Below are 26,904 nucleotides of genomic sequence, written 5' to 3'. Positions count from 1 at the left end.
ATATCACTGATTACTGATTTTTTTCCCATGTAAGGCTCAGGAAGGGTTAGTGTGAAACTTCTCAATTTCCTAACTCATTTCTAGTGTTGCTAGTAACAAAAACCCAAGGAATACCAATCTGAGTGTATAAAATACCAGAAGGTCACTGAGGGAAGCTGACACATTTTTTAGTGGGCCAATGTGCAGAGAAGTGGTGGTTGGAAGTCATGGAGAGAGCAGGGGAAAGAGAACCAGTCCCAAACCCCAAGGAGAATGGAGAACCAGAATGGGGGTTCTGGAGGACTTGGGACTTGAATGACAAGATCCCCCAAGGAATTTCCTGGGCTTGCAGGTCCCTCCCATTGCCTACCTTCTGGCTTCTTGTCCTTAAGTCACCACCTCTGCTCCCATTTTCCACGGACAAGGAAGCCATACACGGGAGCCTGGAGCCACTGGAGCTCTTGCTCCTTCAGCCCAGCAGGTGAGGAGACAGGGCTGGGAGACATGGCTATGGAGCTGGGGTCTGAACGCTTGGTACCACAGAGTAAGTTTGCCCTCCTCAACTCTGGCATCAGAACTTCTATCTTAACCACATCGTGAGATCAGTAGATTTTTGTGAGCTGATCTGGACATCTATCCAACTTCTTGGAAGAATGTTCACGTAGGAAAATGTTCCACATGTCCTGCAAAATACTTAGCAAGCGCCCTCTGGAATCTAGCTATCCGCAATTTTGTGATTCTATTTTTAAGAACATCATCAAAAGCTTTTTTTCCATTATTGGGTACTTTATTCAGTGATACAAAGTTGCTTAAACGCATAGAAGAAATGGATAAAGAAAGAGGGGTAATCAGAAGGGGGAGTGAAGCATGGGAGACTATGGACTCTGAGAAACAAACTGAGGGCTTCAGAGGGGAGGTGGGTGGGGGAATGGGATAGACCGGTGATGGGTAGTAAGGAGGGCACATATTGCATGGTGCACTGGATGTTATACGCAACTAATAAATCATCAGACCTTGCATCAGAAACCAGGGATGTACTGTACGGTGACTAACATAATGTAATAAAAAAACATTAAAAAAAAAAAGAAGAAGAAATGCAAAACAAGTATTTTAGTGCAAAAATACATTATGACATATGGGTTTTACTCTCCAGTTAAAAGAATTTTATATTAAAATGGGAATTTCCAATCAGATGAATTTAAGCATCTCAAAATTGTTAAAGATTCTAGTCTTTTTTTTTTTTTTTCTGAAAGGACTTATGGAAAGTTGTCTTATTTGCAAGAATTCAGCTGAAGTCCAACCCTTCAAAAACAAAAGAAACATATGTACTACATATTTTAGAGTTTGAAAGGGCTTTTAAAAGCTAGTCATTATCTAAACATTTTATAGTGAATTGGGTAAACTGGAATCAACAGAAAGGAGAAGTTCAATCTGCAGCTCATTGAAAAAGGGGATATTACAGAATGTAATATATTAACCACTTTAACTTGTGGCTAATGACCAAGTCAACATGTGGAAAATGGGCAATGACCCAAATGTTGAGGCTGATGGATCAGAAGGTGCATAGGTAAATAGGACTGGAGCTAAAATCATACTTGAAAGCTGTGCTGTGCGTGGTGCAGTGTGACATGCCATCAGGGACCACAGGTTGGTTTAAGACGAGCTCTCTTTCCTCAAGGAACTCAGAGTGTAACAGGGAGACAAGGGCAGACTTCCGAAGAGAAGAAATGACAAAAGACAGCCTATGATTCATGCCAAATGAGAGGAGAGAAGATTAATGACTTTTGACTTCCTTCCAAGTAATCCCCAGAGCTTCTCTAAATTAAAAGGAGACAACTCTAAAATGTATTTCTAATTCTTTAAATTAAAAGACATTAAATAAAGCTAAAGTTATTTGCAATCTAACTTGTTTAGGATTTTTCTGGGTTTCTTGGTTTACCAGTATGAAATATGAAGCCATCCTGCAGAATATTTAGAAGCTAAATGAGGAGTTAGAATTTAAAAGAAGATAGCCAAGCTGCACACTAGAAGATATTTAGAAGCGAAATGAGAAGTTAGGATCTAAAAGAAAATAACAAAGCGACATAATAGAAAATATTTAGAAGCTAAATAAGAAGTTAGAATCTAAAACAAGACAGCAAAGCTATAAAATAGAATAAAAATAAATAGAAAATCAAGCCGGTAGAGATTTTTGGCTCTTCTATGCCATGTATGAAATGGTAGACAGTGACAATGAGACCCAGAGCAGCTCTCCTTCTTGGGGAGCCTTATTGGCTCTTTACACAAGAGAATTGGCCTCATTGAGAAAAACCCACAGGTAAGTGCATGCTTGACCTGAGCATATCTACTAGAGCTTAGAATTCAAACTTGGTCCTGGCTAACTAGTTCAGAGAGAAAACTTAAGCATAAATTCTGAGCTTTTGTCAACCCAGATATCAGGGGCCAGATTTAAGCCTATTATCTGCTGAAGAACCAAGGTACCTCCCTAATAACTCAGCATAGGCTTGCAAATGGAACTAGGCAAATGGAGCTAGGAAGGGCAGCTTCTGCCCTCCTTCGAGAAATACTGGTATCAAGGCTGGTGAGAGGAAACATCGCATTAGAACCACTGGTGATCCAGCTCATCACCAGATGATGAAATGCTTTTCAGGACTGTAATTAATTGAAAGACCAAGAGAGAACTAGTTCTCAACTCTCAGAAGTATATGTTCCGTCTATGAATTACTTAGCAGAAATGACATGAACTCAGCAAATAATTCTCTTGGGCTCCTTTCCTTGCCAAACTCCTCCTCAGATCTCAGGCCTCCATCCTCGAATCACCAAAAAGCCAAACTCAGAGCAGAGGTGCCAGATCAGTAGAGAGAACCCTATTCCTCAGCTCTGGAACTGTAGCCATTTACGAAGCAGAGGTGAATCTCCAAATCTCCATTCCCGAGATGTCTCCAGACATGAAATCTCCCTCAGGAGGATGCCATGCATGTAGCAGCCATCGACAGCTGTCCTGGCCCCCCTGAAAGTCTGGAGATGTCAGTATAGCAGTTTTTACATTTACAGCAGGAGACCATGGGGAGCTTCTAGTCGACCTACATTTCCTAACGATAAACAGGTCATTCATACTATATGTATATTCACTTAGTATAATTTGCTTTAAGGCTCTGGCTTACTAGAATGGACGTGTGGTTTTACATCTTCATTCTTTGCATGTTATTAGAGAGTCATTAGCAGTAGTGTCACCTGCGATACTCTTCCAGATGTTTATCAATCCGAATGTCACCCAGTACCTGCTTTAGTTGCAATAGATTCATTCTACTACGGGCTAACCAGTTAGCTCTCCTGAAGATGTAGAACCATGAGATAATTAGAACTAACAATTAGTTCCAGCTAGTAAATAACGAAAGGCAGACAAAAATAAACTTAATGGTGTATCTTTTTATATATCGCTTTTAACGAATGCACACAGGTCATGTGATGGTCTATTTGAACAACTTTTCTTAAATGAGAATGTGAGAAGTTTGTTTTAACAGCTTCAAAGAGGTATAATTCACACAAAATAAACTGCACATATTGAAAATGTGCAATTTGATAAGTTTTGAATATGTATGTCCCTGTGAAATAACAATTAAGATGGTGACCATATCCTCCTACAAGGGTTCTCATGTCCGTTTTTACCTTTGCGCTCCTCACTCCCCACCCCAGGCAATCATTGATTTGCTTGTTGCGCTCTAGTTAGCATTTGAGAATTTCATCTACATGGAATTACATAATACATTCTCTTATTTGTCTAGTTTCTTTTAGGCAGCATGATTATTTGGAGGTCTGTCCACGTTTTTTCATAGTGTATCAATAGTTCATTCCTTTTTACTGTGAAGTAGTGGTCCGCTGTATGGATTGATCATGGTTTGTTTTCTATTCATCTGTTAATGGACATTTGAGTTCCAATACTTGGCTATTACAGATAAAGCTGTGATGAACATTTGTGTCTTTGTATGGATACATACTTCTAAAAATCTTGGGTTAGGGCCCTTGGGTGGCTCAGTGGGTTGAGCATCCAACTCTTGATTTCAGCTCAGGCCATGATCTCAGGGTCCTGAGAAAGAGCCCCGAGTCTGGCTCTGCGCTCAGCATGGAGTCTGCTTGGGATTCTCTCTCTCCCTCTCCCTCTCCCCCTCCCGCTCATGTTCTCTCTCTCTCTCAAATAAATATATACATCTTTTTAAAAATCAATAAAAAAAATTAAAATCTTGGATAAATACCTAGAAGTGAAATGACTGGAACATATGGTAGGTGTGTGCTTAACTTTTTAAAAAACTGCCAAACTGTTTTCCAGAGTGGCTGCACCATTTTTACATTGCCAGTCTTGGAGCTTTGAACTCTACACATACGTTGAGAAAGTCTGAAGTGCATGATAGTGTCTGGAAAGCATCTTTTATTTTGATGTATACACCTCTGAAATCGTAAGGAGTGAGGGAGAAAGTGCAATTCATTTTTCATAGCCACATCTGTCACAAGATATTACCTTTTTTGAAATAATCATGTTAAATATCCTTATTGTTACTGTTTATTTGATGTTTTGTGAACGTTGATGGACTTAGTCAAGAGCTGGATTAGTTAATGTCTGTGTCAAGGAAAAAAACCTAAAAACCAATAATTAGGACTTCCTTTGAAATTTCTAACTTTAATCATTTCAGTGATCTAAATGATCTCTTGCCTCCATTACTGCGTGTTAGGAAAGAATTAAGAACGGGCTTGACTTTTACCAGTTTCTAATCGGGATTCTAAAGTCTCATTACATAGATAGATAGATAGATAGTTCTAATCCGATGAATTATAACATTTTATTTCAATTTACAAATAAATTACCCTGTATAATGCACACAGGGGCTTCAACCTCTTTAACCATTACATACACTCAGTCCTAGTAAGCTTTGGCCATTGCATTATGCCTTTCTTAAGAACATTCATTCATTCATTCATTCATTCTATTAATATTTATTATTGTGTACTGGCACATACCAGATGATGCCTGGTCCATCTTTGCATTTCCCAAGGTGCAGTGTATTGCACACGTGCCAGGCCACAAATGATACTTGTTAATTAATAGATGAATGACTGTTATCTTAGTAAATTCTATACCTCTCATTGTAATAGGACTAAAATCCCATCTACCGACTTGAACCTACAAGCCTTTGCCATAGCCACAGATTAAGCCCCCCCCCCCTTTTTTTAAAGATTCTGTTGCTCAGGCAACAAGATTTCTCCATGCCTGCTTGCATCCTGTTGCCAAGGCAACAGGGTATAGTTGGCAGGTTGGTTTGAGACATTGGATGTTTGCAGTATTGGAGATGCCTGTGGTTCACAACTTCTTTGATAAATCAGGGTATGCATAATTGTATTCAAGGATGTGACCTGACTCTAGTCTTTGATTCACATCAGAAACGGTCGTGGACATTTGAGATCATCCAGCATCATACATGTGACCAGAAAGACCTTTGTGTAAGCTCGGGACCTATGGGTCTTGCTTCTTGCCTCCTTTTAGCAGAAGTCTTGCTTATTTTGACTTGTGGGTATTCTCTACTCCCCCTTTTCATAACCCATATCTAGTTTTACTTAAATTGAATAAATACTGCTTGATCACTACTTGCCAGAATCAACCTAGCCTATCTGCCAATGTCATACTCAAGCAGTCTTACAGAAACAATGTATTATTAATGAAGACCACTATTCCTTTTCTGTGCTAGTTCTAAACTTTTGTGGCTAATTGCTTGTTTGTTTTTAGCTGTTCTTGGAGTAGGAGTGGAGAGCCACAGGGGCATAATTCTCCTTTCCTGTAGTGACATCACCTTTGTTAACATTACAGATAGGGGACAGGAGAACTCAACTCTGCATAATGCCATTTTTTCACACATTATGAATGCCACTACCTGAAAGAGACTTCCAAGCAGTAAAGTGCTAGTTAGCTCAGATGGTGTGATTACATTATCTTATACCATAAGTTAACCCTCTCATTTCATAATGTTAAATATTTCTCCTTTTATCAACATCAACTAGTGTTAACTTCTTTTCACAATTTAATTAAGTTATGTAATGCACCTCCCTTGGTTCAGAAGTATATTCAAAAGAATTTTACAAGATATAAAATTCTAGAACTCTATCTCCTTCATAGCCAGGACTCCTCTGGCACAATAATTAAACAAGTAATTTACCCTGCACTTGAAGTCATTCAGTGAAAAGTTGATTTAAAAAGTTTCAAAGCTAATACCTTCAATCTCCACCTTACCTGTTATTGGTTTGGGGTGGAAGTTGTAGGCTAACATTCTGATCCAGTGCTTCAGTTTCTGCTTTGGCTTATAAATTCTGGATGAAGTCACCCCAGATCTGAAGAGAGTTGGAAGGAATGACCTTTCAGAATCCTTTGAAACCTTCCGTTCTCTGAAATTGTTTCATCAGCCTGAAGTCCTATTAGTCAATTCCCATTTCAAAAGTTTCAGAGGACACAAGCTTCATTATGTTAAGGCTTTTCACCAGAAAACATTTCTGGAATGTTCTCTTTGTGTTAAATCATTTCTGTCTGTTTTCCAACTTACGCTATCATGGGAAAACATCCTCTGCAGCCATGATGTTCTGTTAGACATAAACATTCAAACCAGTTCAGTCTAAGAGGCAGACTTCCCTCAGGCTCTGCATAATTTCAATCTTTTGTCCATCTGTGGACCCAACAATTGTATAGTTAAACGTTGTCACTTCTGGCTACAATGAGTCTGTTCTACTTGGAAATTTCAGATGACTGTGCTTCCTTGTGATCCATGATATGATTTCCAGAGAAATTAACAGTTTTCTTGCCATACCTCTGCAGGCTTTTCAGTTCCAAGACGAGGGACTGTTTCTTTTCACCATCCCTTCTCTATTGTTTGGCATAGCTTCTACACATAGTGGGCCCTTAATAAATATTGTTTAAATGAATGTGTGATGGTTATTTTAAAGATCCACTAAAGTTCATTAAAGAGGAATTTAGAATTATATTAAGGAGTAACAAAGTTGGCAGCAACTCAGCATCGCCAGGATAGTCTGTTTCACGTATATCACTAGCCCATTTTTTAATACATAAAATTTTTTGAAATTTTGGATTCTTAGGACAACTGGAATAGTCATCTACTTAGCTTGGCATATGAGTGGTTATCAGCTATCAAAAGTACCTGTGACCTTAGGAATAAAAGATCTCCACAAGTTACATTTTAATTCACCATGTAAGATAGTCTAAGAGGTATTGCAGGCTAGCAGCTGCATGGCATGACTGTTAGCCTCAGTCATAACATTTATGAAGACAGTGGCCAACACCTTCCAAGGAAGAGTCTGGCATGCACTGTTGACTACGGAGGCAGCTGGCCACATGTGAATCTTGAGCACTTGAAATGTAGCTAGTGTGACTGAGGAACGAAATTTTAAATTTGATTTTAATATTCATATAAATATAAAACAATGTCAGATATCTCATTAGTTTTTATAGTTAGTGCCTGCTGAAATGATAATATTTTAGATATACTTGGTTAGATAAGATATGTTCTTAAGATGAATGTCACTTTTTTATTTCTACTTTTTAAAAATGTGGCTACCAGAAAATTTAAACTTTTGTTTGTGGTTTGCATTGTATTTCTGTTGCACAGTGCTAGACCTTTCTAGAAGGCTAAGGCACAGGGTTACTCACTTGTGCGTGCTGTGATATACTATGTATGCAAAGACATGAGGTGCTGAAACAGCTGTCCTCAGCTCAGCCCAGAAGCATCCTGCCCATGGATAGATACTACTGAGATTATGCCCCTCTTTGAACTTTCTGAGGGCAGGGGTTATCCATCTTCTTTCTTTGAACATGCCCCTTATCCCAGAACTAGGGAGAGTGTATTAACTGTACAAGGCTGACCAGTTCCATTGACTTTTCACTGACTTGAGAACTTGGGCTGGGAAAGGGACAGAGAAAATAGTGGGATCAGGAGAGGGCTGGCTTGGTGGGGAGTCAGGAGGAGGGGAAAAGGATAGGGAAGGAACTTGCCATCAGATGCAAAGACTTTGGTATTATTCTAGTACTCTAGTTGGGCAGTGGGTAAATGAGGCCAATTTTGTTTTGCTTCATAATTTAGGTATGTGTTGCATTTACATATCAAGAATTCTGTGCTTAAAATGAAAATGTTGGGGTAAGAGATTTATTAGCCATGTGTATTTGTATTTAAATCCCTCCCTTCATTCCTACTCAGCAGATACTTATCATGTGCCTTGAATGTAGTTGATGTTCGATATGTTTTTGTTGGGCTTAAATTATGCATTACATTTTGTTGCATTAAATTTAGTATAGTTCTTATAACTTGTCAGGGCACAGATGTTTCTTATTTCATTCCAAAATAACTATTAAAAATTAGCTCTAGATAACAGCAGAAAAAACAAGGTTGACGGTTATTTATGGCTGTCCCTGGTGGGCTCTAAGCCCATCTCCAGGGGGTGGAAGGCACTGAGACCAAAAATGCAAAATGATCAGGAAGTCTAGAATTTCAGGACAAGGCAAACAACTGATGTTAATAACACTGGAAACTTAAGGAAAAATGTAATCCTCCTAAATGCAAAAGTCATCTCATTTCATAGGACGAGTTATAATTTCTTTTTTAAGATGACAGGAACAAAGCATAGAAAAGTACTACATGTGAAATTTTAAACACATTTTTTACAGATTTAATTTATTTATTTTAAAGAGAGAGAGCGAACACATGTAGGGGGGGCAGCAAAGAGAAAGGGAGAGAGAGGATCTCCAGCAGACTCCCTGCTGAGCATGGAGCCAGACTTGGGGCTCGAACTCACGACCTAGAATCATGACCTGAGCCGAAATAGAGTCAGGCACTTAACTGACCAAGCCACCCAGGTGCCCCTAAGTACTTATTTTTAATATAACATCATCATTTTGATTTTAAGTATAATAAGAAAATTATCCAAGACACTAAGATGTAGGGTCTTAATCATTCTTAGAGCTTATAAACCACTATGATGAGAACGGGTTCTTCCATGTGCCAGTAGAATGTCTGCTATGGGTTTGAATGGGTTTATTTTCCTCTTTATTAAGTTCTTGAGAACATCTTGACGGAAAATAATCTTTTTTTTAATTTTTATATTGTAAACCATAGCAAGGTATAGGCTTTCAGTCAAATCCAAGTTGAATAAGCCCTTCTAACAGCCCTTAATTCTGTTTTCAGGGACTTCACTGGTGGAATAGGATCCAGACCAAGACCAGGTAATTTTGTGTTGGCGGTAACATTCGTGCATGCCTCCCTGATATTCGGTGTGATTTATGTTACAGTTTCATATCTTTCCCCCTTTTATTTCTTCAGCTTTGCTGCCTCTTGACCTGCTTCTGAAAGTACCACCCCTCCTGCTCAGGGCCCACGTTAAGGAGCTAGAGGCCGAGTTAGTGATGGGGTGGCAGTCCCACAGCCTTCCCGCTGTGATTCTTCGCAATCTCAAAGATCATGGTAGTACTTATTAGATCAAGTTGATGTCAAGCACACAATGGGCGGATACAGAATTATAGTTGGGCCTGAAATGTCTGAGTGATGCTTGGGAGGTAATTTTAACACAAACAGCAGGAGAACTTCATTTTGTTGTCCACCATTATCAGTTTGGCAATTTAACAGTATCAAAATGCTTTCTGAGTTCACTTATTTGATTGAAATATTATAGGCTGTTTTCCTAAAATTTACATTTCTGCTTTGGTGGGGATGTTAACCAGTTAAGTTATTTGTGCTTAAAATGCATACTTACTAACAGAAAATAGTAATTGTTTTACATTCATATTTCTTTCCTTTTCTTTTTTTTTCTTTTAGAGAAGAGAGAAAAGGGGGTGGGGAGGAGCAGAAGGAGAGAGAGAATCTTAAGCAGGCTCCACACGCAGCATAGAGCCTGATGTGGGGCTCAGTTTCATGACCCTGAAATCACGACAATATTATATAACGTTGTTTTTCTAACAATTCAAAAATTATGGATACTTAAAACATGAAAGTAATGGTTTGGGGGAAAAGAGAGTGTGTTAGTTAATGTTTTAAATTTCTATTAAAGACAACAAAGTACAACAGTAATAGTTAAACCGTTAGCTAAGCCTGGATAATTCAGGGAAAAAGTATGGTGATTGTGCTTTTAACATTTATGTATGAATATATGACTCTTTAGTAAAAAGTTCTATTTTACTATTTTGCTTAATTTGGAATATTGCTCAATGCTGTTTTCATTTTGGCTTCCTCAATTCACACTCTTTTGTAGACTTAACACCTATGGTGAACCTAAGCGATGTGGATTGATTTACTGTAACATTAGTCCATGTCTTCACATTTATTAAATTTGCTTTGGAAGAGTTATTGACAGGCTGGGGCCATTGACACCATCAGCATAGATGCAAAAAAAGATGGTTTTGTTATTAAGATGTCCATAGTTATCATGCTGACCATGCTGTTTGGCATAAGGTAAGTTCATACATAATATAATCGTGAAGGTAAAATAGTTTGATTGATTTTATAATAGCAAGGGGCAGAAAACCCATTTATGTAAGTAATTCACAGCTCTGCTGTGATTCATAGTAGGAATTCCTTTTCGTAAAGGGCATGTTGAATTGGCCCAGTTTAAGACTTATTTTATATCCATGAAATTGGTCAGATCTCTTGACCTTTAAACAAACTAACTGTATTATAGCACAGTTTACATGTAATATATTGTATTAGAGTTTGTTAGACCATCCAATTTTTATTTTACTTTATTTTTTTTAGAGATTTTATTTATTTATTTGACAGAGATAGAGACAGCCAGCGAGAGAGGGAACACAAGCAGAGGGAGTGGGAGAGGAAGAAGCAGGCTCCTAGCAGAGGAGCCTGATGTGGGGCTCGATCCCATAACGCCAGGATCACGCCCTGAGCCGAAGGCAGATGCTTAACCGCTGTGCCACCCAGGCGCCCCCAGACCATCCAATTTTTAAAAAATATACTGACAGATATTATAGAATATACTATCGTGTTGTCAGTGAATGCTCAAGTTCACCCATACAGGAGCTCCGTTTCTACTAATATTATAGACACATTAGTGCATATGAGAACACTTGGGTTGGTACCTATGGGTTATTCTAATTTTGAGTAATAAAACCTCTTGATTTTTCTCCATATTAATGCAAAATTACTTTTCTGCTTAATATAGAAGTCATCTTTTTTAAAGTGTTGTGGCTAAGTTGGGATTATTGTTGTTTTATCAAATTACCACCAGCTAGTACCAACCCTATCCACTTAGCTTACCTCATCTGCAGATCATGCCCCGTTCCAGCTGTTACCTCCGTGTCTCTACCCTAACTAAGAAAATGAAAAGGTGACATTAATAGAGGTCTCCAACAATAGGGAAACAAGTTTGGACCAAGGTGCCATGAGACTCTATTGGTCTGGTCAGTTGGAAGTTATATCTTAAATATTTGTTACTCAGAATAGGTAAAACACTGAAATGTGTGGATGATTCGTTTTTTTTACAAGCAGTCTATATTAATGTATTTTCATTTATTTAACATTTGATTTAGCTTTTTTGGGATAGAAAGGAACATGCTTGGATGTAAGGAACATTATGTTTAACCAAGAGCCGCAACCTTGTATTGTCTAAATGTTTCAGAAAAAATTGTCAGGGAGGGAAGAATTTTGTCAAAAGCTGGGTGTGCTCCCAGGACCATATCTAGAATGTAAACACCATTTTCCATATGCTCCAGTAGAACAGACGGTGAGAGCTATGATTTTAGAGTACCAAGTGGCTGTATTATAATATGATTTTGTCGATCTGGTACTCCTAATTTCACATTATTATTACTATTTCACTACATCACATTACTATATCACATTACTATTACTATTTCAAATTACTATTTTTTGTTAATTTCACATTCTACGTTCATACTGTGGTGATACAAACTCCCACAGAACAAATAAGTACGGAACCATCTCAAGTTAACACGATTAAAGTCCTCCTGTTCTGCCTTTTAATACTAACTGGATTGGGTAAAGAATTTATTTTATACATATTTTATACACATGATGTATGCATATACAGATACATGCAGTTCTTTGCCAACCGAAATGAAAACTTAGGAATTTCTAGGGGAGCCTGGGTGGCACAGCGGTTAAGCGTCTGCCTTTGGCTCCGGGCGTGATCCCGGCGTTATGGGATCGAGCCCCACATCAGGCTCCTCCGCTATGAGCCTGCTTCTTCCTCTCCCACTCCCCCTGCTTGTGTTCCCTCTCTCGCTGGCTGTCTCTATCCTGTCGAATAAATAAATAAAAAATCTTTAAAAAAAAAAAAAAAAGAAAAGAAAACTTAGGAATTTCTATCTTGCATGGATGAAAATATTAACATTAATTAACATAAATTGAATGAACAAACATTTTTTTAACATGTTAAGTATTTTAGTTCCATTTCCCTAACTTTAGTCACTGACAGATTACCTAATTGCACAAATTTGACCATATCTCAGTATCATCTGTACTACTCTTTTGCTAATACAGGTTTCTTTAATTTGACTCACTTTCTCAATGTAAATTTAACTAAAAGAGAGTCTTATATTATGGCTACAAATGAGAAGCCAGTAAAGAATCACTTGCCAAAAATAGATGGCAATTGTAAAAATAAATGAAACATAAGCAAAACAACATTATTAAATTCTAAGTAGATATTGTTATCTGCTTATCCGGAGGTCTGTTTTCTTTGTTATGAAAGAACATTAGTTACTATTTGAGAAATGGTGATCTATACTACCTAACTCCTTAATATAATCAATAGAAAAGAAAACCGGAAAAGTTTTATATCTATTCTACTTACTATGTAAGATTATGCTCTATTAAGTGCCCCATGCCTTAGGAGACTCAGTTCTTTAAAAATAATGGGTTGGTTCTGTTGTGTGTCATTCTAACAACTGGATATTTGAAACGGGGGCAAGCATGTGGTGTGTCTAAAAAAGAAACAGGTCTTTCTTCTTGAGGTAGGGGACAGGGTGTCATATATTTGTGAAAACGAAATCATACCAAAACATATTATGAGAAATGTATCCTTTGTCAAATACACAGAGTACATTTTAATAATGTGGATGCCATTAGCATAGGTCAAATGTAAATTTTGGGGAGCGCCAATCAAACCCAAATTTAAAGTGCAAATGTAATGTCAACTGAGAATATGGCCTAATTTGACTGGATTAACACTGACATTTCCCTCACTTTTCCATTTCACAGCAGCGAACAGCCAGGCACTGAGCTGATGTATGGGAATTCTTATGCTCTGCATTTTGAATAGGAATTGTCACTTCATGATTTCTGGGCTCTTAATTATACTTTCTTACTAGATGACTGAGAAGCTATTTTTATACTCGTCTTTTGTTCATAAAGGTCAGATCTAAATAAAGTAGTCAGTGTTTCATCCAAGTATTCCAGAGAGCACAGCTTAATATTCTGGTCCTTGTCGTTAGCAACCTTCAGTAGCTTACTCTCAAGTTAGTTATTGACATAAAGTAATTAATACTAAATTTCACAATTGCCAAAGTGATTTGGAGTACATGCCTTCTCTTGTTTAATTTCATGGCAATCCTTTTAGCATATAAAAAAGTGCTCACCAGATTTTAATAGAATTTCTTATAATACTCATCTGTACCATACAATTTGCCATATAATCATATACTTTTTTATACTGTTTGTTGGGATTTGGATATATTGGTTAGATTTCCCAACCAAACTGTAAGCTCCTTTAGTAAAGTTTAAATATATCTTGGGTACTTTCTCTGAGGTCAGGCCCTTCCTTGAAAACCACTTGTTGAGTAACGGACGCAGACTACCACTGTATGAACTGTTGTTTATCCTTGCTCTTGAGAGCAACTGCATAAGTCACCTTGTGGTGACTTAAAGAATGGGGAACAATGATATTTTAAAGTTAGACTTAAGATTGGGAAAGGGGTGGGAGACAACAAATTTCTTTTACCAGTGGTGATTTGCTTCCTAATTCTTCCTGCCAAAGGAGATAGGTCCCAGGTATATGCTGCCTGGAGATGCAGATTTTTTTTCAAGTTCTTGGAGGATAACGTCTTTACAAGGAGATACTCAGTCACACAGAAGTTATTGACACTTCCAACCCAAAACCAGAATTTGCAGATTGCAAATCAGCTGTTAAATGGTAGCCCACAACCCTGCCCTGGGGGTTTTTGCCCTGTGGGAAAGGCTAAGTGGAAGGAGGGGAAGAAAGCTATACCACCTGCTGGTAGTAATAAAGGGAGGTCAGTGGCTTGGATGGATTGTAGCAGCGTACAAAATAATTGAGTCAATGGAGAAAGGCAAGGCTCTCAAATTCCAAACTGCTATTACTAATGCTTTTTAATGGAATTTAAAAACAGTTTCAAAGGGTTTACAATCCCCTTTGAGTTACTGTCATACAGTAATTTGAATACTAAGGATGGTGACAAGTGAGCCAATATTAATGAGAAAGAGGCAAGAGACCTCTTTCTTTTAGCCAACCCAACCACCTGCCTTCTCATATAGATGAGACTTCACCCATTCTTCTTAATTAATTAATTTGAGAGACAGAGGGAGAGAGCACAGGGGAAGGGCCAGAGGGAGAGAGAGAATTCTGAAGCAGATTCCCCACTGAGCTCAGAGCCTGATGCGGGCCTCAATCCCAGGACCCTGAGACCATGACCTGAGCTGAAATCAAGAGTCGGCTGCTTAACCAACTGAGCCACACAGACATCCCGTAGACCTCACCCATTCTTAATTGACATTCCTCACTATGGATTCCATAGATTATTTGGGATATTTTAGAAGGTGTGTTAATTAATTTTTAAAAAATTTATGTATCTACTTATTGTCTTCTACTGTATTGGTATGCAAAAGCACAATTCTTCTTAAAGTTATTCTTCAGCAAGTGTCCTAGTTTTATTTAACCCATTATTAATGGAACCAGATAGAGAATAAAAGAGCTAGCTCCTAAAGCATTTGAAGAACAGGGTTTTGTGTAGTTAGTCAAGAAAGAAAAGTTGAAATAACATTGTTAAATTGAGCATAAGACTGGTGAAATAAAACTATTTATTTTTGTAATTAACTTCTTGATCAGTCTTTAAAGTCATACCAATATATCAATTTCTGCAGGTTAATCATGAACACTACAGGCTGTAAACTGCGTGTACCCTTATTGGTGTGGATTGTTGGTTAGGTATACTGGGACATTACCCAATAGTATTAGACTGGGATCAAATGGAGTTATTAGAAAATGATCTAGCATGATGTCAGAGATTCAAACTATAATAATTTTGCCTATTTTCCATGACTGGGAGAAATCCTTCTTGTTCAGGTAATTGAATGGGTGTTGGTGTGCCATCTTTTCTTTCTGTGTTCTGTTCTGTTCTTTAGTTTGATTGATTAGTCTTTGTATCCATAGTGCTGAACATGGTGTGTTTCTGCACCACAATATTTTCTTCTTGAGAATTCTGGGTTACATCAATAGAGTTGACTTTTTAAAAAAAATGTTCCCTCTAGGAGGAATAAAGGGAGCAAGCATGACTTGCATAGTCATTGTAGCATAGTGAAAGAAATAACTAAGTCAATGCAGAAAAGTCAGCGGTACAGACTACACCAAATGCATATGCTATTTTTAGGCCACAAATTCAGCAACAAAAATCTAACTTTCTATATTTTCCCAACACTAAACTTAATTTTTATATTGAGCCCCCATTCCACGTATCAGAACACATAAACAATTACCTTAAAGGTAAATTTCAGTGTGTTGATGATCTCTTTGTCAGCTTAAAATCAGACCAACTGAGGATTGTTCTTCTCTCTGTTCTTCCCTGAGTAGCGTTTTTGGCATCATGGTATTGGGGCTTTGAGACCGCCTGTGCTGGTATCCGATCTGATTATTGAGTATGGTTATCCTTCCGCATTGGCATCCAAAGAATGTAGTGGCACAGCCCTACCTGACTTTCAGTTCCCAGTCCACAGTTCCATCCGTGGCCATGAATGAAAGCAAGACCTCTATAGGTCACGCTCTCTCATTCTGTCAGCTCACCATCTCAGGGGCCTGGGAGGATTGGCCCATTCTTCCTCACCTCTTTGGGCCTGGAGACTTGGGAACTCAGCAGGCCCTATTTGCGTCTGACACCGTGGGAAACCCATCTCTCCTACCCCACCCCACCCCTTACTGTGGTACAGGGAACATCGCATGACTAGGGCTCTCAGAGTTCCCCATGGGGACTGAGCCCACAGCGCGACCACTCTTGAATCCCCAACTTAAAGAGAGCTCCATCATCCAACTCTTCCCTCCTCCTGCCACCACCTAGACTGCCTAAAGTAAGCTAGGATTTGAGTCTTTTCTAAGACTTCTCTTTTTCTGGTCTTGCTGTCCTCCCGCCTCAGAGAAGCTTTGTCTTATGGCAGAGGTGTGAGGGGATGGGAGGGAGAGGTTTCTTGGCAACAATTCTTTTGAATCTCTCTGCCTTCTACTTAGACTATTGCTTTTTAAGCCCAGAAATGTACCATCTCTGTTCTTTGGTTCCTCCTTGTCACCCCATCTTGGGCAATGCTAACCTCACACTCCACTGCTTAACAATAGGGGGCTCATGAAGTCAAAAGTAAGTGTGCGAAGTAATGCAGCAGTAAATTCTCCACACAGCATCCTCCTTGTGTATTATGTAATCACTTCTAGGAACTTCAACCTTAAACATCCTGAGATTATATTTTATAGTTTAAAAAAGTAACTAAGGAGTTAGCAAGTTTGGAAGTGGGGAAAACCCTAATTAAACCTGAACAGGATGTGAGATGCATATTGTAAAGGTGATTAAGCCAGAATTCAAGAAGGAAGGGCTTCAAAGCAGCCTTGCTTTTTTGGCCTTTAAACGGCTTATTTCTGAAGATTCAAATGAAAGGGGGTAAAAAAGTCTGATCACCCAGTGAGTAAAAGGAGCTGAGACTTTGATTCAGCTTCCTGCCATCCTGTGGGAAATACCACCAGGGGAAGTGGGAGGAGGTGGGGTGGGGCGGAAGGGGCGGAAGGGGAGTGACTAGGTACAGACTGTCAAGTCTCTTCCTAATAATCTCTACCTGCTTGTGGAAGTATCGGTCAGTCTTGGGAAGGATTCCATGCCCAAGCCCACTAGTCATTCTCTCCCTTACTTCCCTCTCACTTTCCACGGGCTGTCATTCTCCCTGTGACTGGGATCCAGTCTTCAGCAGTGTCCTTGGCTCCTGCTCCCCATGGGCAGATGGTCACCACATGCTATTCCAAACTGGGCCTTCTGACTTCAGCTCTGGGCTTCTTCTCATGAGATCACCTTTCCCGAAACACAGTCTCCCTTATGGCTCCTCACCATCATACATGGCGCCTGGCTACCTCTTTAGCTGTACTCAATACTGTACCTTTTTATTATACAACACACTAGATAAACTAGACATCTTGCTGTTCTCTAGATGTGGCCTTTACTTACCTGACTCCAGCCCTTTGCTGAAAACTGTTTCTTCTACTCAGAAGCTGCCACTCGATATACCTTCCCTCACACCAAATCCATGTCCTATGCTTATTGAAGGGTTACTATTTCTCCACGGTCTTCTCAAATGTAACTTTTGCATCAACTCTCTATCCCCCATCTTGTGGTTCTCTGGGTGAACTTTTCATGAACGCTTTGTGAGTGCAATATCCTTTGTTGAACTTCTGGTACCTTCTACACTCCTGGCCCTAGAGGTAGGTTGTTGAACATTTGTAGATCTGAACTACAATTCAGTTACTTTATTTCATTTTACAAAAGCTAAGGAAAGAGGTGAGAGTGAATCTGTTCCCTATACTAAAATTTAAAGGGTTGCATTGTCTTTCAATGGGGCATTTGGTCAAATACAGAGAAGCCAATATATGTTTTGGCCCCATTCATAGAGCAAAAATACTCTTTGCTTTCTCAGGGAGCTCCTGCCCCAAATGTTCTGTTCTGCAGTTGTTCAAAAATTCCTGACTCTTAGTCTCTTAGCAGAGAGAATTCAGAAAAAATAGGAGGTTATACTATGTCTTGGTCAACTTGAAGAGTACAGTGTAATCCATCTTTTGTTCAAATTGTAGTAATTAACAGTTTCAGGGCTTGTGTTGTGAACTGTAGTTTCGGTAGACTGGATATATAGCATAGATCAAGTCTCAAAGCATCAGGAAAGGGCCCTAACTTGGCTGTTGTAATGTGGCATGAAATAAAAAAGCAGAGAGAGTAAACTGCACAGACTACAAAGACCTAATATTTCCAGTTTATTACATGTAGGTGCTTTCCAAAAATATTTAATCCATTAAATGTTCAAAGGCCTAGATAGAACATCATGTTAAAAATAGTGACCCTTTTAAGAAGAGAAATAGTATTTGAGGCCTGGGAAGGAGCATAAATACTATTTTATGTTTGAGGTAACCAGAAGAATTGTCCTAGTGATGAGTCAGGAAGAGAAGAGGGAGCCCCTCACCCCCTGTCTAGACTGAATCGGTGTGGTGTTTTAGGACCTGCCTTGTCTCATGGTCCAGCCATCACCTGCTCTGTGATCTTGTTGGACAGTTTCCTTAATCTTACACTCTTTGTTTAAAAAAAGATTTATTTATTTTAGAGAGAGAGAGCACATCAATGAAGAGAGGGACAGTGAGAGAGGGAGAGAGAGAATCTCAAAGAGCCTCTGTGCTGAGCTTGGAGCCCCATGTGGGGCTCGATCTCATGACCCTGAGATCATGACCTGAGCCAAAACCAAGAGTTGGAAGCCCAACCTACGGTGCCACCCAGGGGCCCCATTTAATCTTACTCTCTGTCTGTAAGATGAGATAAGAACAACTACCCTTCAGAAGTTTTCAAGGATTAGGTGAAATCAAATATGTAAAACCCTTCCCAGTGTCTGCCCCAGGTTCATGCTAAAAAAAGCACTGGTCTTCCTCTAGGTCCTCCTACTTAACTACACCAGAGCAGGGGAAAATTGCACCTGAGTAAGATAACAAATATAATTACTTTTAAAAATTTCTGATACCTTTAAATAAATTACCTTTTATAGGAAATTTCGTGGTTTCCTTTTAACTTTTAAAATGAAATCTAATTAAATTCACTATTATAATAAAACTAGAAAAAGAAATTAAAATTGACCCAATTTGAAACTTTGATTTGATTTAAATTTTAATGGGACCAACTATTGTCTATCTTTTGTGGCAGGAACTACATAGATATGAATCATAGGCACCTCTGGGGGCACCTAAGACTAAAAATTACCTTTAGTCTAGGTGATAGGGATGGGAAATACTCTTTAAATTGAAAAGAAGTAACAGATGAAGAGTAAAAATACTCTTAACATATAAAATACAATAAAATCATTGGAATTTAGGGGCGCCTGGGTGGCACAGCGGTTAAGCGCCTGCCTTCGGCTCAGGGCGTGATCCTGGCGTTATGGGATCGAGCCCCACACCAGGCTCTTCAGCTATGAGCCTGCTTCTTCCTCTCCCACTCCCCCTGCTTGTGTTCCCTCTCTCGCTGGCTGTCTCTATCTCTGTCGAATAAATAAATAAATAAATCTTTAAAAAAAAAATCATTGGAATTTAGGCTACATAAAGACATTTACAAATCAATAAGAAAAAGAAGTAATGGACACAAACAGGAAATTCACCAAAGAAGTACAATAGCCTCACCAGCATTTAGGTGAACGCAAAATAAAACAAAGTCGGATTGGCAAAATTGAAAAGTTTGAGAATATATAGTGTTGATTAAGGTGTAGAAAAATGGATTCTCTTCCGGTCAGAGTGCAAATCGATTCAGGTTAAATATGTATTTGTTAAAATAAGAAATATGTATATCTGAGGGCACAGCTATTTGACTTCTCCTTATCTCCCCTAAGAGACCTTTTGTACTTCCACACAATGAGGCATGCGCATGTGTGCTCACTGCAACATTATTCATAATCAAGGCAGACTGAAAACAAATTAAGTTCCCTTTGAGACGGAAGTGGCTAAAGTAACTATGATGCGCGCAGCACGTGTGGCACTCTTTAGTAGTGGTTGTAAAGAATGGGGTAGAACTGAGTGTGTTGATAAAAAAGAATCTCCATGACAGACTGAGTCAAAAAGGAAAAAAATTGTAGCACAACCTTATGATGTGTCACCATGTATTTAAAAAGAAAGAACGAACGAACGAGGTAATACTATAGACTTTCTACAATAGTAGCTTTCAGCTCCTTTGGTAATGACCTTCAACAAGGAGCACATTTTATATAGCAACTGAGTGGACCTTTACTATATACAATGCACTCTGAAATTTTTCTATCCTGTTCCATGTCATTCCATGTCATTCCATTCCATTTATCAAAATGCTGGTCATGACCCATTAAACTGCTTTCAGGATTCAACCACCGTTTGAAAAATACTGTTCTGAAAGTACACAGTTCTGTATGTAAATGGATAGAAAAGGGACCGGAAGGCAACACACCAAGCTGATGTCAGAGGTTACCTCTGGGGAGGTGCCGGGGGCGGGGTGGGGGGGGTGGTTCCAGGGAGCCTCCAGCCCCTGTGGAATACCTGGGGTGTTTTTATGTTCGTTTGCTTGTTTTACCATGGGCATGTGTAATTAAACATTTCTAAATTGATTTTTTAGAGAGTGAACAATCAAAACTATTTTTAAAAGGCAAGATTTACTGGGACTAAGAGTAGTGGTCCAAAGGTCTTAAGAAGATTTTAAGTTGCGCTGCATGATTGAGTAGTTCAGAAGACGGGCATTCTAGCTAACTATCTCTGTTTTTGTGTTTAGGGCCACAGATGAGCACATTCTTGTGGCAAGGTAGAGTCAAAGCCGTGTGATATCCCACTCAAAATGTCATCACAATCTAAGAACTCTCTGCCACCTGTGAGATTTTAACTCGTTACCTATGAATGTTAAGTCCACAAAACAAAAGCATAAAGTAGTCACCATAAAGGTGATCCAAAAAAATCAAACCTTCCAGCTTCAGAAAGTGTGAAGTTAATGTTCCTGTAGCAACATCATCTTGGCCACATTACACGGTCTGTAGTTTTCAGTATGGATCTAGAAAAACAAATACTTCTGTTTTAAGAATCATTTCTACAGGAAACACCCCTGTAGAAAATCCCACATATTATCCTTGGCCATCTCTGCAGGCTGGAGCAGATACCTCCAGCATTCTGTTTTCTATTTTAGAGCTACTTTAATTCTTTCTGACTTACCTTCACATTTTTACCTTCAGGGTAATTTATTAAACATCATCTTAATGGTCAAGTAATTGCTGCTTAAAAGGAGTTAGACACGGTGCCTAGGGGAGGTAGATCCTTTACATTTCAAATATTTCAACAACGTATTAAATGCAGATAAACTGGAACTGGATAACTTTTTTATATGAATTTCTCAACTCAGTCAAGATGCCTATAAGGAAAATGATATTTCTTTAAACATTATATTTGTTTTCTCTTTTAAGTTTGTGTCCTAAATATAAATTTTCACATGCTTATAATAAAACAGGTTGAATCTTTTAATGACCACATTAAATTTTCTCTTTAAATGTTTTGAAAACAATTTTTACGGTGAAATATGCAAGCTTTCTCAGAAAGCATTTATATAAGAATCATTTTTCAAAATTTTAGCTGTTGCTAAGCAATAGTTACATTCACATTTAACTTCATATAAGCTCAAGTTGGTATGGAGGGAAGAAGAGAGGGACTTTGGAGCTTTTCTTTTTGCAGAAAGCATGCTATAGGTCAGGGGAGGAAGGGCAAGAGCAAGAGAAACTGGGGAAGGTGGGGAGGATTCTATAGATCCACATATCTGAAGTCTCTCTTCTGTTTTCGCCAGTGTGGATCCGAGGGTGAGAGGAGTCAGAGGTGGCCTTGTGGCTAATCTAGAGGTTTAGGCCACTTCTTTATAAAGAGCTTTATATTCCTCAAATTTAAGAATGGACGACTTGTGACTGTGACATGTGAAGCTGGGAAAGCAGCTCATATGCAATTTGGTATCAAGCTAGCCTCAAACTGTGAAAAGTGGTGTGGCTGTATGATAAGAACTCAGGATAAGTTATGAGTTATGTGTCTTACTAAACCTGGAGAAAAATCCAGGTGAAAATTTGTAATAATCAAAGGTTACAATAACTTTCAGACCCTTGATTATTACAAATTATACTTTTTTTGATTTTTGGTTTTTGTTCATTCCTGGTTTTTTTGTTTTTGTTTTTTGTTTTTCTCTGTAAGATTGCCTATTCAGCATTTGCATTAGTAGTTTTAATAAAATTAGTTTTAAGATACGGTATTAAGAGCATAATGACTTTAAAATTTAAAAGCCTGATAGTCGGTTAACTGCACCTATCTGAAGTTTAGCTTTTCGAAGGCCACGGTATCCAAAGCATCACTGACTCCTGGTGGCAGCCTGATGTAATTGCAGACAAAATTTCCAAGAGCCTTTTAGATGTTATAAAAGGTAACATTGTTATTTTACTTAGAAGTGTTACAAGTAAAGGGAAGAAATTTTGCATCCTGTACTGTAAAATATTGAAGTGTTACAGGGTCTCTGCATATTATCTCATCGGTAGGATAAGGATCTTAGCTTAATTTTTTTTTTTCAGAATTTTACCCCATTCTTTACTAACACAACTTTTGAAAGGGGAAACCAGGATCTCGACTAACTGCAGAATTTATCATCCGCAGCATCTGCAGGGATTGCTGTGTCCCAGAGGAAAGTACGACAGATCAGTGATCCTATTCAGCAGATCTTAATTCAGCTGCACAAAATCATCTACATCACCCAGGTCAGTATGGTAGCTTTTTATTTTTTTTCATCTTAAGTACAAGTTTGATGCTAATATTGTTAAAAAACTACTTTGTGGAACTTTCATTTGGAATGAATGCTACTTTTTATCCTCTCCAGCTACATACATTTGGGAACATTTTGCCTTAGCAGCAGGGCTGGAAAGGTCGTTGGGTTAAAAAAAAAAAAAAGCAAATATGGCAGGTTTCCCCTATGATTCCTAACCTATTCTTTCATTGTCAGTGTCCCACCAAAAATAAATTTCAGCACAAATGGCCCTTCAGTGTGGGGGTGAAAGTGGGGACAGAGCTGGGTTCTGAACAGCTTCACTGTAGGGAAGAAAGAAAAGTAGTACCCACTCACCAATTTGAGGATGCTGGGTTAAAACTAGAACGTCCCAGAGAAATGAAAACAGAAGGTCCAAGATTATTAAAACTTCCTATTTCTAAATCTCAGTGACTCTTAGGCACTGGGGAAGCAATCGCTGTTAGAAAATGGCTATTAATTATATACAGAAATCTGTCTAATGATAAGCAAATTGAGTGTTCATTTACCAAAGTGGACCAAAGTCTTACTGTTAATAAGAAAAGAAATTTTTGTAGATGAAATGTAAGCATTTGGACAAGAAAGTAATGAGTATTTTGGAGCTTAGTACTGCACTGTCTTATGCAGTTCATTCATTCATTTGACATATAATTATTAGGGACCTACAATTAGGTGCTACTGTTTCACGCACTTGGAACATATCAAAGAGCAAAACATGTAAACATTTCCTCAGTCTAAGATTCAGAGAGCCAAGCTGGCGATTCTGCCAGTTGCCAATTGTGGCAACTATACATTCAAGTACTAGAGAGAAATACCACCGGGTCAGTGGACCAACTGGGCCCCCTATAAATCATACTCGGCTAGTTCACTTAACCTCCCCCTCAAAAAGCAAGCAAACAAACAAAAGATACACGCCAGTTGGTGTACCACAGTGACATTATAAGACTCCAGCAGTTTACAACCAGTGTCCAGTCTTCTCTGAAGCCTGTGGATTTCTTTCTCCCCAGTGAACAGTCACTGTAATAAATGGCTGCAGGTCTCTTCGGGCAAGGCTTGGAGGAAGTTTTATAGTGTAAACTTAGAGCAGTGTTTCTGGGCCCTTCCTAAAGGGGTCCCAGCTTTCCCACTAATCAAGGGCTTTGGGTCTTTGGATCGACTGAAGTCTAGAAACTGTATGAGAGGCTGTTACTCTCCACTGTGGCAACAGCAACTCAGGTCAGTTGTTTTGTTTTCTTTTTTTCTGGGTTTTGTTTGTTTGTTTGTTTTTTGTTTTTTCTGTCTACCAGGCCTAGAGTTTCTTTTCTGTTTTTTAGATTAAGGAATACTCTAGTAGGCTGACCATCTGTTTCCTTCCCAGGAACACCCTAGTCGGTTCACCACCACCAAAGATCTCTGTGGGCCAAGGCATTCTAATTAACAGTACATCTCTCTCACCCTTTCTGGTAAATGCTCCCAATTTGTCACTGGCGGTTAAAAGCTATCACTTGCCTTTTGCTCCTTTGGGATCACATCACCCCCATTGGAATCATATACTTTAAGTATTGTACCTGGCCTGCAAAGGAAAGCAACCACAGAAGTTCTGAAGGATGCTGGTGCTCCCCTCTCTAATGTATTTCTCAATGCCTTAGTGACAGGAATAGCTTCTGAGTGTTCTTCCTCAACATAACTGGGGAGTGAGTGTGCAGGTCACACATGGTAAATCTACCCCAGCATTCCCGTCTCCCCAAGACTTTGAATTCCCTCCTCCACATACCAGGGAAGCTCTGGCATGTTATCTGCATTCAACGTAGGCCACCATTGAGTTCAAGTTGTAGTACACCAACCAATTAAGCAGTTACCTTCAGCTGCATGACTAATACGTGAAATCTGAACTCTAGTAAGAGCACCCTATGAATGAATTCAGCCTGATCTAGTGCCATATTTCACCCTCCTTGGCCTAAAACCCTTAGCATCTACTGCACATGTTCTCTGGGTTGCTGCTGGTATATAATAGCAAAGTCTTGCCATTCTTGTGATGGGTCCGCTGTTTCCTCCTGGGTCATAGTGTGCACCAGTTCCCCAGAATCATGTTGAGTTATGACCCTAGGAATGGACTTGAGCCCCATTGTTGGGGGCCTTATGAGGAATAAATATTCCTTTTTAAGGTATCACTCCTCATCTGTCCCAGATGAGGTTAGTGTAGAGTTTTCAAGCAAAAGAAGGCTTGGCGTCTCGGACACAGAGTGACAAGCTACTTCTACTGGCAATGGTAGCTCCGAGTGACTTGAATTTCAAGATCGCCAGTTTTATCTGGATCCAGCAAAATGCCCTTATTTCAAGTTTTAGGATCCCATTCGTTTTCCTGACTTTCACGTGAGAAACTTGGCACAGTGTGCATTTCACTGACACTGTAATTCAGCAACCCACCCAATTAAATCTGTGTTTGATTATCAGCCGCGTCAGTGCTGTGGTAGCAAGAAATAACAGGTTTTTTTAAGGCTATCATGGAATCTCTCTGGGTCTTAGCCTATGACTTGAGCTGAGAGTTAAAGGACCCAAGCTTGTCTTTTTTTTTTTTTTTTTTGAAGTGCTCAGATGCACTTTGAAGAGTGCACCCCCTAACTCAGTCCTTGTAGTCTTCCTACCGCCTAGCGTCCAAGTGCGGCAGCCACATGAACTTCCAGGGCACTTGCTTCAGTTGGCTCTTTATCGCGGTGACACCCTGATTAATTGTGATGCCACTGCATGCCATGGGTTACCCACATCCTAGGTCCTATGGCAAAACTCAACTCTGGGCTCACTTCCAAGGGCACCATCAAACCAATTCCCAAATCCCATCTCTATGGGTCCTTCTCCTGGGACCTTCCTGGAACCACTCTGTGTCAGCAAGGGCCCAGTTAGGAGATGGAAACCACGCAGTAATCTCATCAGGGAAGATTTAATATAAAAAATTGTTTGAAATTATTAATAATAACAGGGTATTATTTAAAAAGGAGGGGGAAAGGAATAACTAACGAATATAGGAAAAGCAGATAAGGAAGTCACTACTTACAGGGCTGACACAGAGCACCCAAGAAAGGAACAAAATAGAAGAGGACAACCCCATCCTTGTCTGAGGTCCAGACCTCATTGGATAGATTAGAGAAATCCACTGAGATGCTGTGCTAGAGACTTGCATGGAAGTCTTCCTCTGGGGGCTTGGGGCAAGTCATCCATGGTGAGGTGTCTTGCTGTGGAACTTTCTAAAAATCAGCACATGAGGCTTGGACTGGGAAATGCCCTCGATGGACCAGAGGAGGCTGCCCACTGGTAGGTGCTGCTCCATGGAACATTCTGGGAAGCTGCCTGCAAGATTGGTACAACTGAAGTTACCTGGGGGTGAGCCCCGCTTGGGGGTCCCCATTGTGGCTGACCACTCAGTGCTGCAGGACTGAGGCAAGGCAGGAGCATCACGGGAACTAGAAAAACAAGCACCAGCCTCCTCCAGCCTCCCTCCAGTGCTCTCTACCGACGGAGCTGAACATCTTGGCAAGGGAAAATTACAGTATCACATGCAGGGCACTCAAGGGTGGATTTGGAGCCGAGAGGCAACTCGTGGGCAGCTGGCACACTTAGCCTGGGGGGCGAGGCGAGGGGCTCCCTTCTTTGGGACCTACCCACCTCTGAGTTCTCCCTGCTTTCCCTTTGACTTCTCCCTAGCCTGGCTCTTATCTATCACATTTTCCCCCAAATCGGGCATTCTTCTCAATCACCGTGAGGGCTAGCCTTTTGAGACTCAAGAGTCTGAAATTGATTACTTTTTTCTCCATTTTCTGCTGTCAGCCTTTCCCTTAGGCAATCCCGCAGAATTGTCTACCTGATTAAATGAAAGAGGGTGTAGGGGTCCACAGCAATATGAGGGGGATGTGGAAAATTGGTTAATAAATCAAAACATAATCTGCTATACCTCTATTGAGTAAAAATATTATATTCAAAAATGCATTTCCATTTAAATGCTGATGTAGAAATATGGGGAAGCACTCTTAACTTTAGTGTTATGGAAATAGCTTTAAATAACTTATTGGTTACCTCAATGCTTAACTACTAAATTGAGA

General features: G+C 39.4%; 1 protein-coding gene across 1 annotated transcript in view; it reads left to right on the top strand.

The window, feature by feature from the left end:
- NEK10 (NIMA related kinase 10) overlaps positions 1-26,904 on the top strand; it is a 199,701-nt gene that overhangs the window by 150,860 nt on the left and 21,937 nt on the right. Inside the window, exons 29-32 of the mRNA XM_008709406.1 lie at positions 9,210-9,247; positions 9,345-9,485; positions 20,789-20,818; positions 22,687-22,787. Coding sequence (XP_008707628.1) covers positions 9,210-9,247; positions 9,345-9,485; positions 20,789-20,818; positions 22,687-22,787 — 310 coding nt within the window. The remainder of the gene's footprint in view (positions 1-9,209; positions 9,248-9,344; positions 9,486-20,788; positions 20,819-22,686; positions 22,788-26,904) is intronic.

This window comes from Ursus maritimus, unplaced genomic scaffold (genome assembly GCF_017311325.1).
Source record: "Ursus maritimus isolate PB19 unplaced genomic scaffold, ASM1731132v1 scaffold_20, whole genome shotgun sequence".
In the NCBI taxonomy this organism is placed as follows: Eukaryota; Metazoa; Chordata; class Mammalia; order Carnivora; family Ursidae; genus Ursus; species Ursus maritimus.
This window is presented reverse-complemented; position numbering and strand designations above follow the sequence as displayed.